Below are 18,415 nucleotides of genomic sequence, written 5' to 3'. Positions count from 1 at the left end.
TTAAAACATGTGCCAAACTTAATGAAGACCAGAGATGTCTACTCCAAAGGATCCCACTCATTTCCAAAACCACCGGGTCTCACCATCAAGTCGATGGCGGGTGGCCCTTCAAGACCAAATCTTGAATTCAGGAGATCAACATTCTTTGTTTAAAATGACGTGTGCTGTATTTTTCCCATGTCTGATCTGTGTTATCAGTGCATTTTTACCATCCAAATGCAGTTGAATATATTCTTAAATGCAGAAAATGTTATCCCGGAACGGACTGTGTCAGTGCTATGAATACATACTGGCTGGAGGTGGTACACTATCGCGCTTAATGACCAGTTGAGTGCTGGGTTTAATTTTAACTCCTCAACATGTGTCTCCCAGAACGATGCTGGTCTATTTAGGGTCTCGTGTGACCCGTCATTCCGGGCATGTGTGACCCCTCACATTCGATGCAGGTTTCACAATTACAGATTCACGATGAAGGATACCCGCGGGTGGTGTTGTGGTCAAACACTAGATACGAGGAATATGGGCTTTGATCTACACTGCACAGGCTCCAATGAGGATGAATATTACTTTCCAGCTGGCTGTGAGGAAAGTAATATCCAGCTACACATTATTTGAGAGATGTTCTGTTCAGTGTCATTTGGCTTGGATTGTGGTGTCTGCTAAGCAAAGCAATGAGAGTGGGCCAATGGAACAGCGAGAGGGAAGGCTGTAGCTGAATTTCTTCATCACTAATCCGTCAAGACTAATGTAGGGTTCACGCATTTTCAAGAGAGGAATCAAACCTTCTACATCCTTTACATTACGTATGCATCTTGAGCTATTTATTGTGGTTATGTAAGTAAAGCAGTCTTGCGTATGGTTAACAGGACCGGTAAAAAAAAAAAAAAAAGGTGTGACCGTGGAACCCCGAGTGGTTTCCCTTCGTAGAGAACTGTGTTCTTTCGCTCAGTAATCCTCCCTCCGCGTCTTTCGCCTCGCAGAGCGTCCCAAAATCCGCGTGCCGCGCTCCCTGAGGGCGAGACTCGTCAAGCAGGCCGGCGAGCAGGTCAACCTTGTCATCCCCTTCAACGTAAGCCAGCTGCCGGAAAACCTACCCCCAGGAATCCCGCTAACATGACGGGGGGGGGGGGGGGTGGGATGTGTGTCTGCCAGATCTAATGTCAGCTCGCCATTCACTCTCACACAAGTGGAAATATGCATTAAATAAAACACATTATCAATATATTGCAACACTGCACAATGTGTGGGTAGATTTATAAATTTCGTCTGCTTTCAGCTATTGGGATATTTTTAACAAATACCCTGCTGTGAAGTGTAATTATTATATTTTTCAAAAAGAACTTGTACAGTATACTGCAGCGTATTTCATAAATGGAGGTCTTCCATTTTGTTTTGCTTACTCAGGGCAAGCCAAAGCCTCTGGTGTCTTGGACGAAGGATGGCGAGCCGTTGGATGCCAAGAAGGCCAGCGTGCGCACCAGCGACAGTGACAGCATCCTGTTCATCCGGAAGGCGGAGAGGGACCACTCCGGCAAGTACGAGTTGTCCGTCAAGGTGGAGAGCTTTGAGGACAAGGCCTCCATCGTCATCCAGGTCGTAGGTGAGTACCCCGCCTCAGGTGCACATGCTGGCTTCTCATTTACTTGCCTGGGAAATGATAGCAGAAGATGGGTGTCCAGCTACAGTCCTGGAGGGCTGCGGTAATCTAGGCTTTTGTGGTTTCCATACAAGCAGCCGATTTCCTGGGGCTCCTGCCCCTCCCTCACCCTGAGTTTACAGACCGCTCCAGCCTCGTCTCTCTCCTGAGTTTACAGACCGCTCCAGCCTGGTCTCTCTCCTGAGTTTACAGACCGCTCCAGCCTGGTCTCTCTCCTGAGTTTACAGACCGCTCCAGCCTGGTCTCTCTCCTGAGTTTACAGACCGCTCCAGCCTGGTCTCTCTCCTGAGTTTACAGACCCCTCCGGCATCGTCTCTCTCCTGAGTTTACAGACCGCTCCAGCCTCGTCTCTCCTGAGTTTACAGACCGCTCCAGCCTGGTCTCTCTCCTGAGTTTACAGACCGCTCCAGCTCGTCTTTCTCCTGAGTTTACAGACCGCTCCAGCCTCATCTCTCTCCTGAGTTTACAGACCGCTCCGCCCTCGTCTTTCTCCTGAGTTTACAGACCGCTCCAGCCTTGTCTCTCTCCTGAGTTTACAGACCGCTCCAGCCTGGTCTCTCTCCTGAGTTTACAGACCGCTCCAGCCTCGTCTCTCTCCTGAGTTTACAGACCGCTCCAGCCTGGTCTCTCTCCTGAGTTTACAGACCACTCCAGCCTGGTCTCTCTCCTGAGTTTACAGACCGCTCCAGCCTGGTCTCTCTCCTGAGTTTACAGACCGCTCCAGCCTCGTCTGTCTCCTGAGTTTACCGACCGCTCTAGCCTTGTTTCCTCACCCTTAGTTTACAGACCACTCCAGCCTTGTCTTTCTCCTGAGTTTACAGACCCCTCCAGCCTCGTCTCTCTCCTGAGTTTACAGACCGCTCCAGCCTGGTCTCTCTCCTGAGTTTACAGACCGCTCCAGCCTGGTCTCTCTCCTGAGTTTACAGACCGCTCCAGCCTCGTTTCCTCTCCCTGAGTTTACAGACCGGCTGCTGGCTGCTTTACACCAGGCTGGCCTGTGGAGGATGGGCTCCTCTCTATAGCCGAGTTCCTCCCGAGATTTCTTCTCGCCACTGTTTGAGGGTTTTTCTCCCCACTGGGAGTTTTTTTTTCTCATATGCTTGCTGTTCGGGCCTAGTTGTTTCTCTTTATGTTCTGTTTCTTGCCGTTTTTCTGCTACTCTGTAAAGTGTCCTTGTGTCAGTTTGCTGTAAAAAGCTCTATACAAATTAAAATTGATTTTATTTGCATCTAGGCTTCGGAAAGGTGGTGTGTGGCTAATAAAAAGCTTCAGTTAAGTGCTGTGCGCTGAAGCAGACCAAAAACCAACAGGCTCAGCAGCTCTCCAAGACTAGAGCCTTCTCAATTGATGTGGCCATAGGCTGTATTTAATCAACACTTTAATTTGTCCATGTTTTTCCCTGAAGCAAAAACCTTACCATTTTCTCTCCATACGTGCTGACCTCTCCAAACGATGAATGTATCTTTGCATGAGGAAGTCCAAACGAACACACAGTGTTGATTGAATCCAGGCTTGCGGTAATCTCTACATCGTTCCCGAGTGCTGACGGGTCTCTGTGTTCATGGTCGTTGGCCTGCAGACCTGCCCGGCCCCCCCACCAGCATGAAGCTTGTGGACAGTTGGGGTTTCAATGCGGCCCTGGAGTGGACCCCACCCAAGGACACTGGCAACACGGAAATCACTGGCTATACCATCCAGAAGTCCGACAAAAAGACTGGGGTGAGCAGCTTCTACCCAAACCTGCAGCCCATCTGAAATGGGCGATACATGTTCAGTGGTTCCTGCATAACATGCACTGTCAGCCATATGCTGAGACAGAATAGTCAATGGGAATGTAGTGTTGTAATAATGAATGTAAAAATGCATGTATCACTTTAGACTACCAAGATTAGATTTCTTGAATATCTGTTATCTTAGTGATTTCTGCTGATTTTCCAAGCCAGGAGTAGTTTGTGGTAAAAAATACTGTGGTAGTCTGGTATCATAGTAACAATGGGAGTCAAGTATGCCAGTGCAGAGGAATCACAAGATCTGTCAATACTTGAACAAAAGACTAATGCACAAGGCTGGTATGTGGTCTCTAAATGTGTGATTGGTTTTTGAGGTGGACAGAACAGACACTGCCTCAATGGTGACTGAAGCAAAGAGGGATACCCATTTATATGCAGACAAGCCAAAGACAGAAGCTCCCAAATCTGCTTTAAGGCTTGGTGATTTCTGGAGAGAGGGTATTTATTTAATGACCACATGTAAAAGGTATAACTGTATTTTTGTCCATTTTGTGAGGAGCCAGGTTCGATCCAGTGTGAGGACACCTTTGGACTCATGGACTGGCAACATAACAAGATTAAATTGCGAATTAGGAAACCTTAGTCATGGATAATAATTATTAGTGGATTTTAATAAACTCACTGCTGATCCCAACAGTGTTGGGGAGGTAAACGTTGGGCTTGCTCTTCTCTAACTCTAGTCTCTCCGTGGCACCTGAATCAGCATCTGCAATTAACAGCCGAGCCTTGAGGGTTGCCTCAGTCCTGTTTTCGGCCCTGATAATGAGGGCAGATCTCTTCAGGGAGGTGAGTCATGGAACTCTCCCAGGCTTTGACGGGACCATGACTCAGGGGGGTGTCTGGCTCGACTCCCTGGGAGCGATGGGAGGTGACACGTCTGTGATGGAAAGATTTTTATTCAAGATGGAGGCAAAAGGGCGGGGGGGGGGCGAGCTGGCGGTCACAGTGAGGTGATGTGAGGACTAATTTAACTGCTTACCAAGTCTGTAAATCTACACGGGGTGTTCGGGCTCTGAGATGTGTATAAGGCCATCCCTCCTGTTCCACAGCTTGTTTGCCTGGTCTTCTGAGCGGTGGAAAATGCTTTCACGGTGTGTGTGTGTGGGGGGGTGGGGGGTGGGTCTGGCCAAAGACAAAGCTGACACTTGATAACGAGGTCAAAGCACGCGATTAGGTAGTTGTTGAAAAGAAACACCATGACATGTTATTTGAACGCTGTGTATCAAGTGCATTCCTATTATCAACCATGTGTCTGCTGGACAAGCAGTACTACTTGAGCATATGGAAGAGTCTTCAGTCAGAAATGTGTGCATATCCAACAGATCAATTTGCTTTCTAATTGCATTCGTTTTTCTCTTAAAATAAATGCCTTGAAAGATAGCTATGTCATTTCAGTAACTTTTATTAAAAAATGTTATGAATGCTAGCCGAATGCTAAATAAAATGCTGTTTGACAGTCTATATAACAGTGCACAGAAGCTGGAGAATCTCGCCCTGTACTTTGCAGATATTGGATGGACTTATTGGGCGAATCCTTGCCCCAGTTTTGACCTCACCGACAGTCTCTTTATGGTCTGGTTTTATTCCCAGGGTCTTAATAAATCATTATTTGGTCACAGTGCCTGATGTCAGTTAGTATTATGCTCTTCCTGTTTTCCTTGCCTCTTGTTAAACTCGTATTCCCATTTCCCTGCGTTCGCGCTCTCGTTGCAGGAGTGGTTCACCGTCCTGGAGCACTACCACCAGCTCAACGCCACCATCTCCGACCTCATCATGGGGAACTCGTACAGCTTCCGCGTCTTCGCCGAGAACAAGTGCGGCCGGGGCGAGGAGGCGGCCGCCACCAAGACGCTGGCCACCGTCCAGAAGATCGGTGAGCGCCGCCCCGCCCCCTGCGGCCGCCGGACCGCGGCGCACGCTCGTTAGCGGAGGTCTTGAGCGCGGTCTGGCATTTCCTGTGGCGCTCGGGAGATGGAAGTCAAGTTCGGCCAATCAAGTCGGGTGTCCCTGGGCAGGGCAGTATGGGATTTCCTTAAAGAAATAAATAAATAAAACTCCTGGGGCAACGCACTGGCCATTGGGAATGGGTTTCCACAACGTTCTTTGGCGTTGTTGCGCGGCTACGGTGTTGCTTCGGATCTGCGGCAACGTTACTGAGAACGGTTCGTTACTGAAGTCTGTATTTATGGAAGCAGTTAGGAGGCCATGGTTGTGTACCCACAGAGCCAGGCACCAGGCCTGGGAAACTAAGAGGAGAACCCTTATGGAACCCTTAGGAGCCCAAAGGACTCGGGGCGCCAACTCCTGCACACGTGACTCATTGGAGTTAAGATTTGCCCTCTTGCAAAAGGTTCTACTCCCTAGGCCAGCATTTCCCAACCGGTGTGCCACAGCACTCTGGTGTGCCGTGTGAAAAATCCTTTAAAAAAATATTTTATGTTCAAATGAATTTAAAAAAACTTAAATGAACAAATCCCATTAACAAAAGCAAAAATAAATGTCATTAAAATGCATATCGCTTAATTAAAACCCCAAAAGAACATTTAGGCCTACTGTTGGCACGTCACATCAACGTCAGTACGTCGCTCGCTGATTTTTTTCTGTTGGCGTTCTGTGTGCCATGAGATTCTGTAAATTTGGAAAGTGGTTGGGAAACGCTGCCCTAGGCCATGGATAATCAAATCTGGTCTTTGAATCCAAATCCGGCCCTGGTTTTCTTTTCCACGAGTTAATTAACTGAACAATTATAGCTACTGATTGGCCAGACTGTGTTTACTCCCAGGTAAAGGGAGGGTGGATAACCAGCAGTTCTTGTCCGTGATTTCAGCACCAGGGCTCTTGGCTCTATCCAGTATGGAGACAGCTGAGCGGTTTCACACAAAAGAAATCTTTGTCTCAGGGGTGTCTCGTGGCGTAGCCTGCAGAGCACTGTCCACATGCTCATTACGAGCCGCAACGTTGGCGGTTCGATTCTGAAAAATGTTGCACGTCTCTCCCTGTCTCTTCCCCTTTCTTCCTGTCTCTCTACACTATCCCGTCCAATAAAGCTGAAAAGCCCATTGAAAAGAAAACATTTTAAAGAAAGAAAATAAATAAATCTTTGTCTCGTAGGTATGGTCTACATACCGCCGGAGTACCAGGAGCACGACTTCAGCGAGGCTCCCAAGTTCACGGCGCCGCTGAGCGACAGGGCGGCGACGGTCGGCTACACCACCAGGCTGCTGTGTGCCGTGCGAGGGTCTCCCAAGGTAGCGCCTTCCCTACGCACTTCCCCTCTGAGCCCTAACTATGATCAGGCATCACTGACTAACACTGAAATATATACGCACAAAGCCTGTTTGATTCAGATGCCCACTATACAGTGAAGTTCTTTTTCTGTGACCTCTCCAGTATAGCCCTTCCCAGTAAAACGAGGCATAACTTTAAACCGTTCCCTGTATAACCTGACTTAAGTTTAAACATTCCCTGTATAACCTGTCTTAACTTTAAACCGTTCCCTGTATAACCTGGCTTAACTTTAACCCGTTCCCTGTATAACCTGGCTTAAGTTTAAACCGTTCCCTGTATAACCTGGCTTAACTTTAAACCGTTCCCTGTATAACCTGGCTTAACTTTAAACCGTTCCCTGTATAACCTGGCTTAACTTTAAACCGTTCCCTGTATAACCTGGCTTAAGTTTAAACCGTTCCCTGTATAACCTGAGGTGCGTTCAAATTCGGCGAACAGAGGCGAATGTTCGTAGCGAACATGTTTTCTTTGAACATTTCAATTTGAACGGCTTTTTAAGAACATTCCAAATTGTTTGCATTAAACATAAACAGACATGGCGACGAGAGCGTTTGTACTCACAGCCGCTTCTGTGATCATCGATGATAAAAAACAATAGCTAACTAGCGAACAATAATAACATTGGCTAGCGTTAGCAATAACATTATTGAAAAAACTGATCACACTTACCGGCATCTTCAAATGAAATACCCATCTGGGAACATTTCCCTCAGTCCAGCGTCCATTTTTGTTTTTTTTGTACCATTTCAGACCGCTCGCTTATGTTTGCAAACGTTCGTGGCGAACGCAAAGCTAACGGAAAACAGTTTGAAATAGTTTGCAAACGTTCGCCTTGTTCGCTGAACTTGAACGCACCTCTGGCTTAAGTTCAAACCCTTCCCAGTAAAACCTGGCATAAGTATATATGTTGTAAAAAATTTCAGCCCAGGACATGTTTAATTTAGTTTATTGTTTGTAGCAACCTTTCTTCCCCAGTATCTTCATTCTGTGACTATGACCCACCATTGGGTCCCAATCCACCATTTAGGAACCAATGAGCAATGCCACTTTCTCAAACCATGACGTTCTATTCCTTATGTACTTGAAAACCCATATGACAACCCAAATCTTATTGGTTTTTTTTTGTTTATCTTATCACAAAGTTTCTTTTGGCCAGTTAAAATGTCAGGGAAATCACCCCCATGCATGTAAATGGTTAAGCACAACAGCCGATTTGTATGGAATCTATGAAAGCAGAATTCATACTTCATTTGTTGCTGTAAATTTTGTTTTTCTCATGTTCAATAACACCGGCCAAAAAACTGTAAAATAGAATTATAATGCTTGAACTTGCGGCTTTGTCATGAGTTATGGCCCTTTTGTGGGAACCGCATTGAAGAAATAAGGTCAGCAGGTCACAGTTAACGATGGGAATATTATAAACACACCCAATAAACAAGCTGGGATACATACTGAAACACTGCCAGTGCAGCAGGGGTGCAAAATCGGCCCACAGCTGGCCCACTGTGCGAAAATGCAGCTGCTACTGCAGGCTCCTCTGCCTCTCCTCTGCCAGGACCCCCTGGAGATGGTGGCCAACTCCCGATCCCCCCCCGCCCCCCCTCCCCCACGGGCATGGAGTCGGGTTTCGGGACAGCTGAACACGGGGAGCACGCGAACACTCAGCGCCGTCCCTCTCCTACATTATTATTGGGACCTGTTCCCACAAGCATCACTGGGCACTTGACGCAGTGCCAATTGATTTAAGCCTTTGCAGTCCACACACTTGTCTTGATTAAGCAGCATCGATAGCTATAGTGATCTAGTGCCATTTGCAAATTTCAATTGTGATTAAATCACAGTGACAAAATGAACATATAATCATTTATCCATCCGTCATCTATACCTGCTTATCTTGGTCAGGGTCACGGGGGGGGGGGGGTGCTGGAGCCTATCCCAGCATGAATTGGGCGAGAGGCAGGAATACACCCTGGACAGGCCGCCAATCTATCGCAGAGCACACACACCATTCACTCACACACACTCATACTCACACTCACGTGAGGCGACAGTGCACCACCATGCCCCCCTCATTTTCATTTAAAGCATTTGAAATCAGTGTACTGTTTTGAACTGTGCAGTGTTTCTTGCCCTTAGGGCCATAGCTATGGCCACCAGTTTCAAAATTGCCAGTGTTCCATAGCTGGAAAAAAGTATCACTCCTTTATATTTCTTTCTTCCGTGCTCATCAAAAACAAACTGTTTCAAGTACAGTGTCGCTAACTGGCTGCGGTTATATCTTGGTGGCTAAATTGCTCACTACCAAAATTCAGCTTGTCAACACGTTTGCAAGTGGATCAGGAATTGCTATGAAAAAAATATTTCAGTTTTCCAGTGGTATCTGGAGTTAAAAAGGTTGGAAATTGTAGCTAGGTACACTTAGTTTTGACTTTTTGTGTCTTTTTCCAACTAGTAATTCGTACATTTTTCTGTCAGAATTTTTTCATGCCAGAGTTGTGTCTTCCCCAGCGGCCTGATGGGGGGGGGGGGACACAGACCTCTGTGGAATATTTTGCCCTTGCCAAGAGAAGAGTCCCAGTACCCCTGCCAAACACTCTCTACTTTTGGAAACCCTATCAGGCCATGTGACAAGGCTCCCTCATGACACGGCGTGACATAGAGCAGCCGAGGCTGGGACACCGTCCTGATAGAGCTTATCACCGGGAATAGGGTGCCGATAACCGGGAACGCCCCGGGAACGCCCCGGGAACGCAACGGGAACGCCGCGGGAACCCTACGGCTCCTCCCCCCCTCGGGGCCTGGGGCCTGGGGCTGTCGTCCTCGGCCTATTTCTGCCGCTGGTTTTGAGCGGCAGTTGCCTGCTTAGCGCCTCTGGAGCCTGCCCTCCGCAGCCTGTGTCAGCGATTCCACTGCACCGCATGCCTCTCCCGTGACGTCCTTATCTCAGCTCCGTTAAGGAGCGTTCGCCTTTTGGCTTTTGACATACGGCCGAAGTTGTGCTCCGAGTCTCGCTGACAGAAATTAGGTGCCCCGCTTGGGTTCCCTTGGCAAGGCTTAGAGGCACTGAAAACTGCACCTCGCCATTGGTGCAAAATCTTGAGAGGGTCAGCCTTGTTGTCACCTCATTGGTTCTTCCCATTAGTGATTCTGTGCAGTGGGGTTGGGGCAGTTAATCTATCAGCGCGCCATTTAGTAACAGCTCCAGGAGCGAAGAGATGGAATCACAGTTTGGAATCGAGTTGCAGCTTTGCTCGCCGGTGCCCGTGGCCTGTCCCACTTCTGGACCCTGTAGGCAAGGAGGCCCAGTGCCGTATTTCAGTGCGCGAAAGCTGGGCCCCCCCCAGCCCTGGCACTCATGGCGGGACATGGCACTCGAACCTGAGGCCTCCTCCAGGAGAGCACAGCCCCGCTGTGATGGGGAATGGCCCTGTTAAGTATTACCCTGGGGAGATGACATCAACATCCACAAACTGTGACATAAGGAGCAAACCTTGCTATTTTGAGCAAACTTTATTTAAATGGTGACACTAAACAGAGCGTAGTGCAGTCATGAAAACAATTATGCAGAAATCATCTGTAATATAGGCCCTGCAGTCATATCCTGCTCTCCCTCTGTCTGTATCCCTCTGTCTGTATGACAGGGGGTCGTCAATGATAGGTGAGGGGAGGTGATTCTGTGTAACCCAAGCAGTCAGCTAAAACTGATACCCAAACTAATCAGGTCAAAGGGCAATGAATAAGTGAGGCAGTCAAATCAAAATAATCACCTTAAGTTTATGGAGCTTTTTACAGGAAAGTGTCATAAATACACTTTATTACAGGGTAGCGGAAAAAGCAAAAACCAGGCTTGAACCCCCAAATAGCAAGAACATGAGGTAACAAAAAGAACCAATTCCCCAGTGGGGTGAAAAACTCCCCGATGGGAAGAAATCTGGGGAGGAGCCTGGCTATAGAGGGGGAGCCCATCCTCCACTGGCCTGGTGTAAAGTAGCGGTAGAATGGATGTAACAATGTGGCATAGTGTTTTGAGGACTGCTCATTGAGAACTGCACTGCAGTAATGTAGCACAGGTAGTAAGCTTGATGTAGGCTTGTTGTAAAACAGGTGTAAAATGAACGTCCTGTTGTCCGTGATGCTGACGTGTCCGAACCTTCCCCTCCCCCATCCCGCCCCGTCCGCAGCCCAAGATCGAATGGCTGAAGAACCAGATGGTCATTGGTGACGACCCCAAGTTCCGGCAGATCAGCAACCAGGGCGTCTGCTCGCTGGAGATCCGCAAGCCGTGCAGCTTCGACGGCGGCATCTACTCCTGCCGGGCGCGCAACGCCCACGGGGAGGCCACCGTGGCCTGCAAGCTGGAGGTCAAACGTGAGTCAGCGGAGCGGGGCCGTCTCATTGGACGCCGGGGTGACGCCGTCCGGTTTCGCTTCGCCTCCTGCCTCCTCGGGGTGAAGCCGCGCGTCCGCCGACGGCGTCGCCCGGCGCGACGGCCCCTCTCGCCTCCCTCCCTCAGCCAATGGAGGGCGTGGTAGAAGGGGAAAGGGGCGTCGGCCAGCACAGCGCTGTGTGGAAATGTAGTCCGCTCGCATACTGTGGCCAGTGGAGACGTTCTATTCGCTAAAAATCAAACTACCCAATGACTGACATAATAGAAACGTTTTGCTTGTTTTGCGTCATGGTGGTCAGGTGGTCACGTAGGTTTATTGTGGACATGTTGCTTATATTTAAGGAATTAAATTCTTAAATGCAGATGGCAAATAGCAGGAAAAGTTACACTTCCTCGTAATAGAAGACCCGCCCACTTCTGTAGACTGTGGGGGAAAACTGACACGTCGGATCTTTAATCTGATTGGTTATCACGCTGTTCTTCAGATCTCTTCGCCGTTGTACCTAGCCTCGCCAGCTATCCCACGATGCCTTGCGGATGCGATGAATCGGCTGTCATTGAAATGAGGCAATCACGAATATGCTTCTCGTCGGAGGATGTGTGGCTCTACCCTCAGTGCTGAGGCTGGCCCTAGGATTGTATTGCTTTTGGGAATTATAATACGCTGGACTGCAAATTGTCAATCATTCAGACTGAAGCGGAATATGTTCTGGCTTATTTTTGTAAACATTTCCTTTAGTAAGTAGTTACGAGCAGGAAAAATACGAATTTCCTTAGAAATTTTGACACGGCTAAATTCAGGGGCATGAAAATTGTTCTCAGTGAAACCGTTATTTTCTATTTTAATTAACAATTTACTAAATGTTGTAAATGCTTAAAATAATACAGTACGTACTGTACATTGAATGTTTCATTTATGAATAAATATGTTAATTCAATTTAATTATGTTCATTTATTATAACACATAATTAAATTGAGAACAATACGTGAACAATTACCGAACTCTATTCGCAGCAAAACTAAATGTTATTAAACTAAAATTCCTACAGTTTCCAGTAAAATGTGTACTTAATTTCACAGGACCAAACAAATCCAAATCTTGAAGGTTGGAGCCTGCCATTAACAATGTTTCTCCTTCATGCTTGTGAATGGGTTACCTAGTCTTCAGTTTTTACACAGGGCACTCAAAGCAAGATAAAAATATATATTTAAATTAGCATCATTTTAATTGTCAGATGTCATACATTCATTAAAATAAGTATTTTTTTGCGGGTTTGGGAAACTGCAGTGCTTTTAATGTTAATTGACGTTTAATTGTTTTGTGTCTAATATCTTTCTTAATCTCTCTTTTCTCAACAGAGGTCATCCTTGCTGAGGCTGACAAGGACAAAAAATAAACCTTCATGCTGTAACATGCACACAGGTCAGTGGACAAGGACGGATGTGCAGTGGAGTGTCAACACTGATACTTAACGTTTCAGGAAAATACTTTGGCTGACACTCTTTTGATTGGTAAATACAAAAAAATCTGTTGGTTTTCCATAGTTGGAATGTTGTTGTATGAATATGTTTGGAAAAGAGTGAGGAGATTAAGACCTTGGAAGTGATTGGGAACAGGAAATTCTTCTTATTATTCACCAGCATAATATAGGCAGTTGCCGCACAGTTGTCTTGCATTTCACATCATATTCTAAACTGCTTTCAACCAATGGGATTCTGACACATGCCACCTAGTAGAACCATTTCATTAGATTATTATTGATATTATCCAATCACCTCAATTCAGGACTTATTTCAGGGGAAATCATTGGCCCAAATGCTTGTCTATCAAGCTTTATGAGCACTGCTGAGTTTGCTGCTGTTTTACACTCTGTGGGGCAATGCCATGTAAGCTCAGCTGCTACATATGTCTCTTTTTCCCATGGTATCATTAAAGTGATCGGATTCACACTCGTTGGGCACGGTTAGCATCTACCATCTATCCTTTATCGACAAGCTACTCAGTAAAGTTGCCATGTAGCATATATTTAAATTGGTAGCTACAATATCAGTTCAATGTGAAAGCATTTAGCTGGAACAGGATATGTTACTCTATGTAATGATAGCAGATCATACAAAAATCCTTATATATGCTGCTTAGATCTGGTTGCCTTTGTGACTGGGTTTTTCAAAAATGATTTTTTAATTTTTTCACCTGCACACTGGCTTTCCCTGCATGTATCAGATTCCACAACCTCTATGAGGGTTTTTTTCTTTATGTTTTAAGGATAGTTATCAGTTTTCAGTATTATTTCAGTATCAAGAGCAAATCAAGGACAAGTGTTCTATGCACTGCAGTTTTAAAGAGCACTGAGGCAAAGTTACAGCCAATGGGTTTGCACATCAGGCTTATCTTATTAAAATACCAACAGCTTTTATTTAGATTACATTACAGGCATTTAGCAGACGCTCTTATCCAGAGCGACTTACACAACTTTTACATTGTATCCATTTTATACAGCTGGATATATACTGAAGCAATGCAGGTTAAGTACCTTGCTCAAGGGTACAACGGAAGTGTCCTACCCGGGAATCGAACCTGCGGCCTTTCGGTTACAAGCCCAGTTCCTTACCCACTGTGCTACACTCCGTCCAAGCATATTTATTTATTTATTTACAAGCATATTTATTTATTTATTTATTTCGGAGAGTGGACAGTCTGCCCCCCTAATGTTTTTTTCAGTTCAATAGTAGTAGTAGAGAGTGTTACAGCTGGAGATGGGATGACTGTATAGGACGTTTCGTGGCTGAGAACTGAACCCCCAGCCATTTTAAGAAACAGCTGAAAACATGTATGCTTTTTTTGTATCTGGAAAATGCGCAGTGTGGACAGTGTAGGACAATGTTTGTCTGAAAAACTCATGAACAGCAACACCGGGCAAGATTAAAGACTGTTTCATTTGTTATTCTATTCTATTGCTCTTGTATCTTTCTCATAAATAATTTTAATTTTCATTTATTTAATGACATTTCTCTCATCTCCACTTCAGACCAAAGCAAAGCAGTAGCCTTCTTGCTGCCGTGAGGTTTTCTCATTGCTGCAGTCAGCCTGTTGTTGAAATGGTCGCATGTCAGACCTCGATACTCGCTTGGCCTCTGGATTTTGTTCCGTGGAAGCACCCGTAAATCTTAGTGTGAGAGGGGGCATGACGCTACGGTGGCTAAATGCCACACATCTTGGCGCACAGCTAGCGAGTGCCATTGGAGCAGTGTTGTTAGCCGCACTATGACGTTGCAGTTAGCAACAGTGCGGGCATGTCGCGTGCGGGCCTAGCAATTGGATGGCTGCCTGAAGTACCCAGCCAGCCTCTCCTCATAGGTGTTTAGTGGCTCGCTGTAAAACAGCCACTGCGTCTCAGGGTGTATTTGAAGGTAGGGCTGGGGGATATGAGACGACGATAATTATCGAACGCAGTAGCGGTCATCGCCGCGGTGTGGTGCATTACCGTTCTTACCGTCAACCGTGCTTCAGAGGCCGTGTGAAATGCTTCTGGAAAACACGTCACCGCTGTTATCTATTGGGTGACCATAGGACAGCCAATCAGCAGCAAGGCCTCACAGCTTCCATATGATTGGCGAGAACACTTCGCATTGTCTTATCAACACCCAATAGATGGCTACTTTTTTTTCTCTGAAAGCATTTCAGACAGCCTCTTTATTTTGGTTGTTTACTACCGCTTTAGGTATAAGTAAAAAAAGAAAATAAAAAAATAAACACGAGAAGAAAGGTAATACACCATATCGGAATGGAATCATTTGGACAAATTCCCGAAGTAGTTCATCTTTCTCAAGCATAGCAGAAATGATCTGTGTTTGGAGGCAAAAATGTATTTATTTATTTTTTGCCATTTTTCTCCCCAATTTAGTGGTTATACCAATTCCCCATGTGTATCACGGTCCTGGTCGATGCGCTATCCTTCTGTTGGTCTGGGGAGGGTGTAGACTACCACATGCCTCCTCCGATAAATATGGAGTCGCCAGCCGCTTCTTTCCACCTGACAGGGAGGAGTTTCACTGGGAGAGCGTAAGGCGTGTGGAGGTTCACGCTATCTCCCCCAGATCCCCTCCCTGCTGAACAGGCGCCCCGACCAACCAGTAGGAGTCGCTAATGCAACGATCAGGACTCGTACCCTCACCGGCTTTCCCACCCACGAACACTGCCAGCTGTGTTTGCAGGAACATCTGACCAAGCCGGAAGTACCGCTGCTGGGGATTGAACCCAAGTCTCTGCGGTGGTAGGCGAGTGCTTTGGAGGAAAAAATTTGCCAGGGGTTTTGCGATCCGTGGATCAATTCCAAATAGTGTCGAAAAATGAATTCCAAGCCTTTTTCATCTAGAAAGAATTGTTTACTGGGTCCGGTTTTGCGTTTGCACAGCGTAAGCAAGTACAGCAGCTTATGTTCTCACTTCAGCTTGAACAAGTGGCTGGTTTATTTTTTCCCAGGGAACATAAAGGAAGAATGTGTCTCTCCCCGCATCTGGGTGTTTGTAACATAGCACCAGTTCCATATCCCAGCATGCAATGGAAGGCAACTGGTGTTGGGTTTGAACAGAAACTATTAAACAACAGTTGTTTGTTTTTTTTGTGTCACACGCAGCAAACTGCTCAGTGCAGTCAACATAACGTACGGCTTATTCTGTTGGAATACCCTTTGTTGAGCGCAAACTCGTATGAATGTTTTTAGTGTTTTTAATGAACTGTAGGGACTGACAGTGGACCTTTTATGACTGCTGCATAGCTGTACATTTGGGCTGGAGAAGACAGAAAAGCCATGTGAGCTCTCCTTCCTTAAGTTGCAGGCAAACTTAGGAGGAACTAACAGCCTAGTTGGGGAGGGGCTGGAGGACAGGAAATGGACACCGGGGGAGGGGGCATTGTCTGCCTCTACATTTGAACATTTTGCTCACGTATTTGATCATCTGTCTGGGGCCTGGCCTAGTGGGACAGAAGCAGAAGTGAACTCCTGCGGTTGGGTCCACACAAGGCGGGTCTCTGGACTAAAGGGGATGCAGCTTCTCCCATGTAAAAGTTCTGTTTCGACGTTCTAAAAATGACCCCACCACAGGTCTGTGTGATCCTCCATCCAACGTCTTCACGTTCCCCTGAGCCGACAGCCGCAGCCCAAAGCTGCCCACTGCCCTCTCCCGCTCAACGCTGCTCTTTTCCCCGAAAAAGGGGCATGATACAATTGCAACTACACTTGTGATGTTTGAACTTGTAGATTTTTAGTCCACATAGGATGCAGCTATTGTACCCCAGATAATGGTGTTATACTTACCCCAAACATCAGCTTTATAAATGGGCTAAAGAAGGGTATGGAACTGGAAACAAATAGCCCAGATTCCCACCTTTAGTGAGCATGTGGCTTTATGCAATGTAAACATATAATAATATTAATAAATGGTCATCCAATAGAAAATCAGTAATGTCAGATATTTTAACTGTTTTAATATCGGGCCTTGTTTATTCACAGTTGCCCCCCTCTCCCGTTTGTTTTCCCTATGTGTCTGACAGATGTATATTAGGACCAGCAGGAGCCAGACCCACAACAAAAGTTAACGGTGAGTGCCAGAGGTCGGACTGTATTCTGTTCAAAAGACCACACGCAACTTCAGTTCCCCCTGCTGGTGGAGGAAGTGATTAACAGGAGTGTTAACCCTCCTGAGACCCAATAAACCCAAGTTTTAGTATTTTAGTTTCTTGACATAATGCATGTGTCTTGGATGACAAAAACATTTTGCAGTGAAAATATTTTATTGTCATTGAATGTCCCCTGCAGCACAGTAGTATATACGGTTCTTGACACTAAGACCAGAGACTTCAAGTCCCCTACAGAGAACAAAAATGAATTGCTGAGTCCTGGGAGATTATATGTCACTACATCAGAACGGATGTCCTAAATGCTAAATGCTAAATGTTAGAAGTGCATTTTGAAGTGCGGCAAATTGATCGACCTGCTTCATAAATGTTCTCACCTGTCTTGATTTCAGATGTAGGATCTTCCAGGACGTTTATGGAGGTGATCGAAGGGAGAACAGAAATGTGTAAATATAAAGGAAGAAAAAAGAATGTTTATTGAGTTCACCTGGAGTACAGGTACTTTGTGAGTTCAGAAAGCCAGATCCTTGACACTGACCTTTTTGCTCAGAAAAATAATAATACACTTCTTAGCAAATTACACGACTAAACACTATGTAGAGACGGAACCAGGTATTCGCAGGTATTTATTCCTGGCTGTGTCCTCTATTCTGGTTGCATAAGTAGTTGTACCCAATAAATGAGTAAGTCACATGAACACTGTATCAAAATGGACACTGTATTAAAATGCACAGATGTTTATTAAAATTCATATTTTCATTCTACACTCGTTTTCAAGGGATGGTGTGTTCATGTGTTACTGGTGTCTTTTTTTGCAGAAAGCTATTTTAATGTAGGACTTTAAATGTTTCTTCAGGGCAGTCATTTATTTCCATACTTAACATTACATAACATAATGAGGAGAAAAGGCCATTCAGCAGAACAACGCTCACCATTTTCCTGACTACATTAGTGCTCTGATTACCTACAGACTAGATAGTATCGAACACCGTATCAAGCCAAGTCTTGAAAATCCCCCAAGTTTCTGCCTCTATTCAAATCAAGTCAAGTCAAGTCAAAGTTTATTTGTATAGCACATTTACAACAACCACAGTTGACCAATGTGCTGAACAGACTTAAAATACCAAAAAACGAATATAAAATAAATAAAAATAAGAAAAAAAGTAAACAATAGTGTCGGACAAGCAAGGACTAATTAAGAATATGCTTCTTTTCTGAATCCAGCGGTTCCAACAGTCAATGTCCTTGTTAAAATGTTCAGCACTGAATACTGAACCAAGTGATATTGCATGCTAGAACCCCTCACTTAACCTACATGTAAAATATATTTTATTAGGTTTAATTTAATAATTATGTTTAAAATTAGAATTATCAATTAAATCACCAAATTCTTTGATAGGTCAGTCTACAGAAAACTGGTGGAATCAACCAACAAGTCAAAACAAGCTGTATATGAGGTTTTCAGATTAAATAATTTAATTCAATAAGAAGCAGTCAATTATATGAATTAATTGAATTAAAACATACATTCTTTATTGAATGCAGGCACACTACTTCTAAATTACACAGACATACAGCAAAACTTTAAACAACTAACCTAGAAATACCAGAAAATAGAGAGAGAGAGACGGATAAGAGAGAGAGACAGAGAAAC

General features: G+C 45.4%; 1 protein-coding gene across 4 annotated transcripts in view; it reads left to right on the top strand.

The window, feature by feature from the left end:
* The window catches only part of mybpha (myosin binding protein Ha), a 32,899-nt gene extending 15,374 nt beyond the window's left edge, over positions 1-17,525 (top strand). For all 4 annotated transcript variants that reach the window (XM_064300078.1, XM_064300079.1, XM_064300080.1 and 1 more), the window contains 9 exons: positions 981-1,069; positions 1,405-1,600; positions 3,237-3,376; positions 5,161-5,320; positions 6,559-6,695; positions 10,917-11,103; positions 12,483-12,546; positions 16,678-16,724; positions 17,154-17,525. In XM_064300078.1, coding sequence (XP_064156148.1) covers positions 981-1,069; positions 1,405-1,600; positions 3,237-3,376; positions 5,161-5,320; positions 6,559-6,695; positions 10,917-11,103; positions 12,483-12,520 — 947 coding nt within the window. In that variant the 3' untranslated portion in view covers positions 12,521-12,546; positions 16,678-16,724; positions 17,154-17,525. The remainder of the gene's footprint in view (positions 1-980; positions 1,070-1,404; positions 1,601-3,236; positions 3,377-5,160; positions 5,321-6,558; positions 6,696-10,916; positions 11,104-12,482; positions 12,547-16,677; positions 16,725-17,153) is intronic.
* The last annotated feature ends 890 nt before the right edge of the window (positions 17,526-18,415 follow it).

This window comes from Anguilla rostrata, chromosome 11 (assembly GCF_018555375.3).
Source record: "Anguilla rostrata isolate EN2019 chromosome 11, ASM1855537v3, whole genome shotgun sequence".
NCBI lineage: Eukaryota > Metazoa > Chordata > Actinopteri > Anguilliformes > Anguillidae > Anguilla > Anguilla rostrata.
This window is presented reverse-complemented; position numbering and strand designations above follow the sequence as displayed.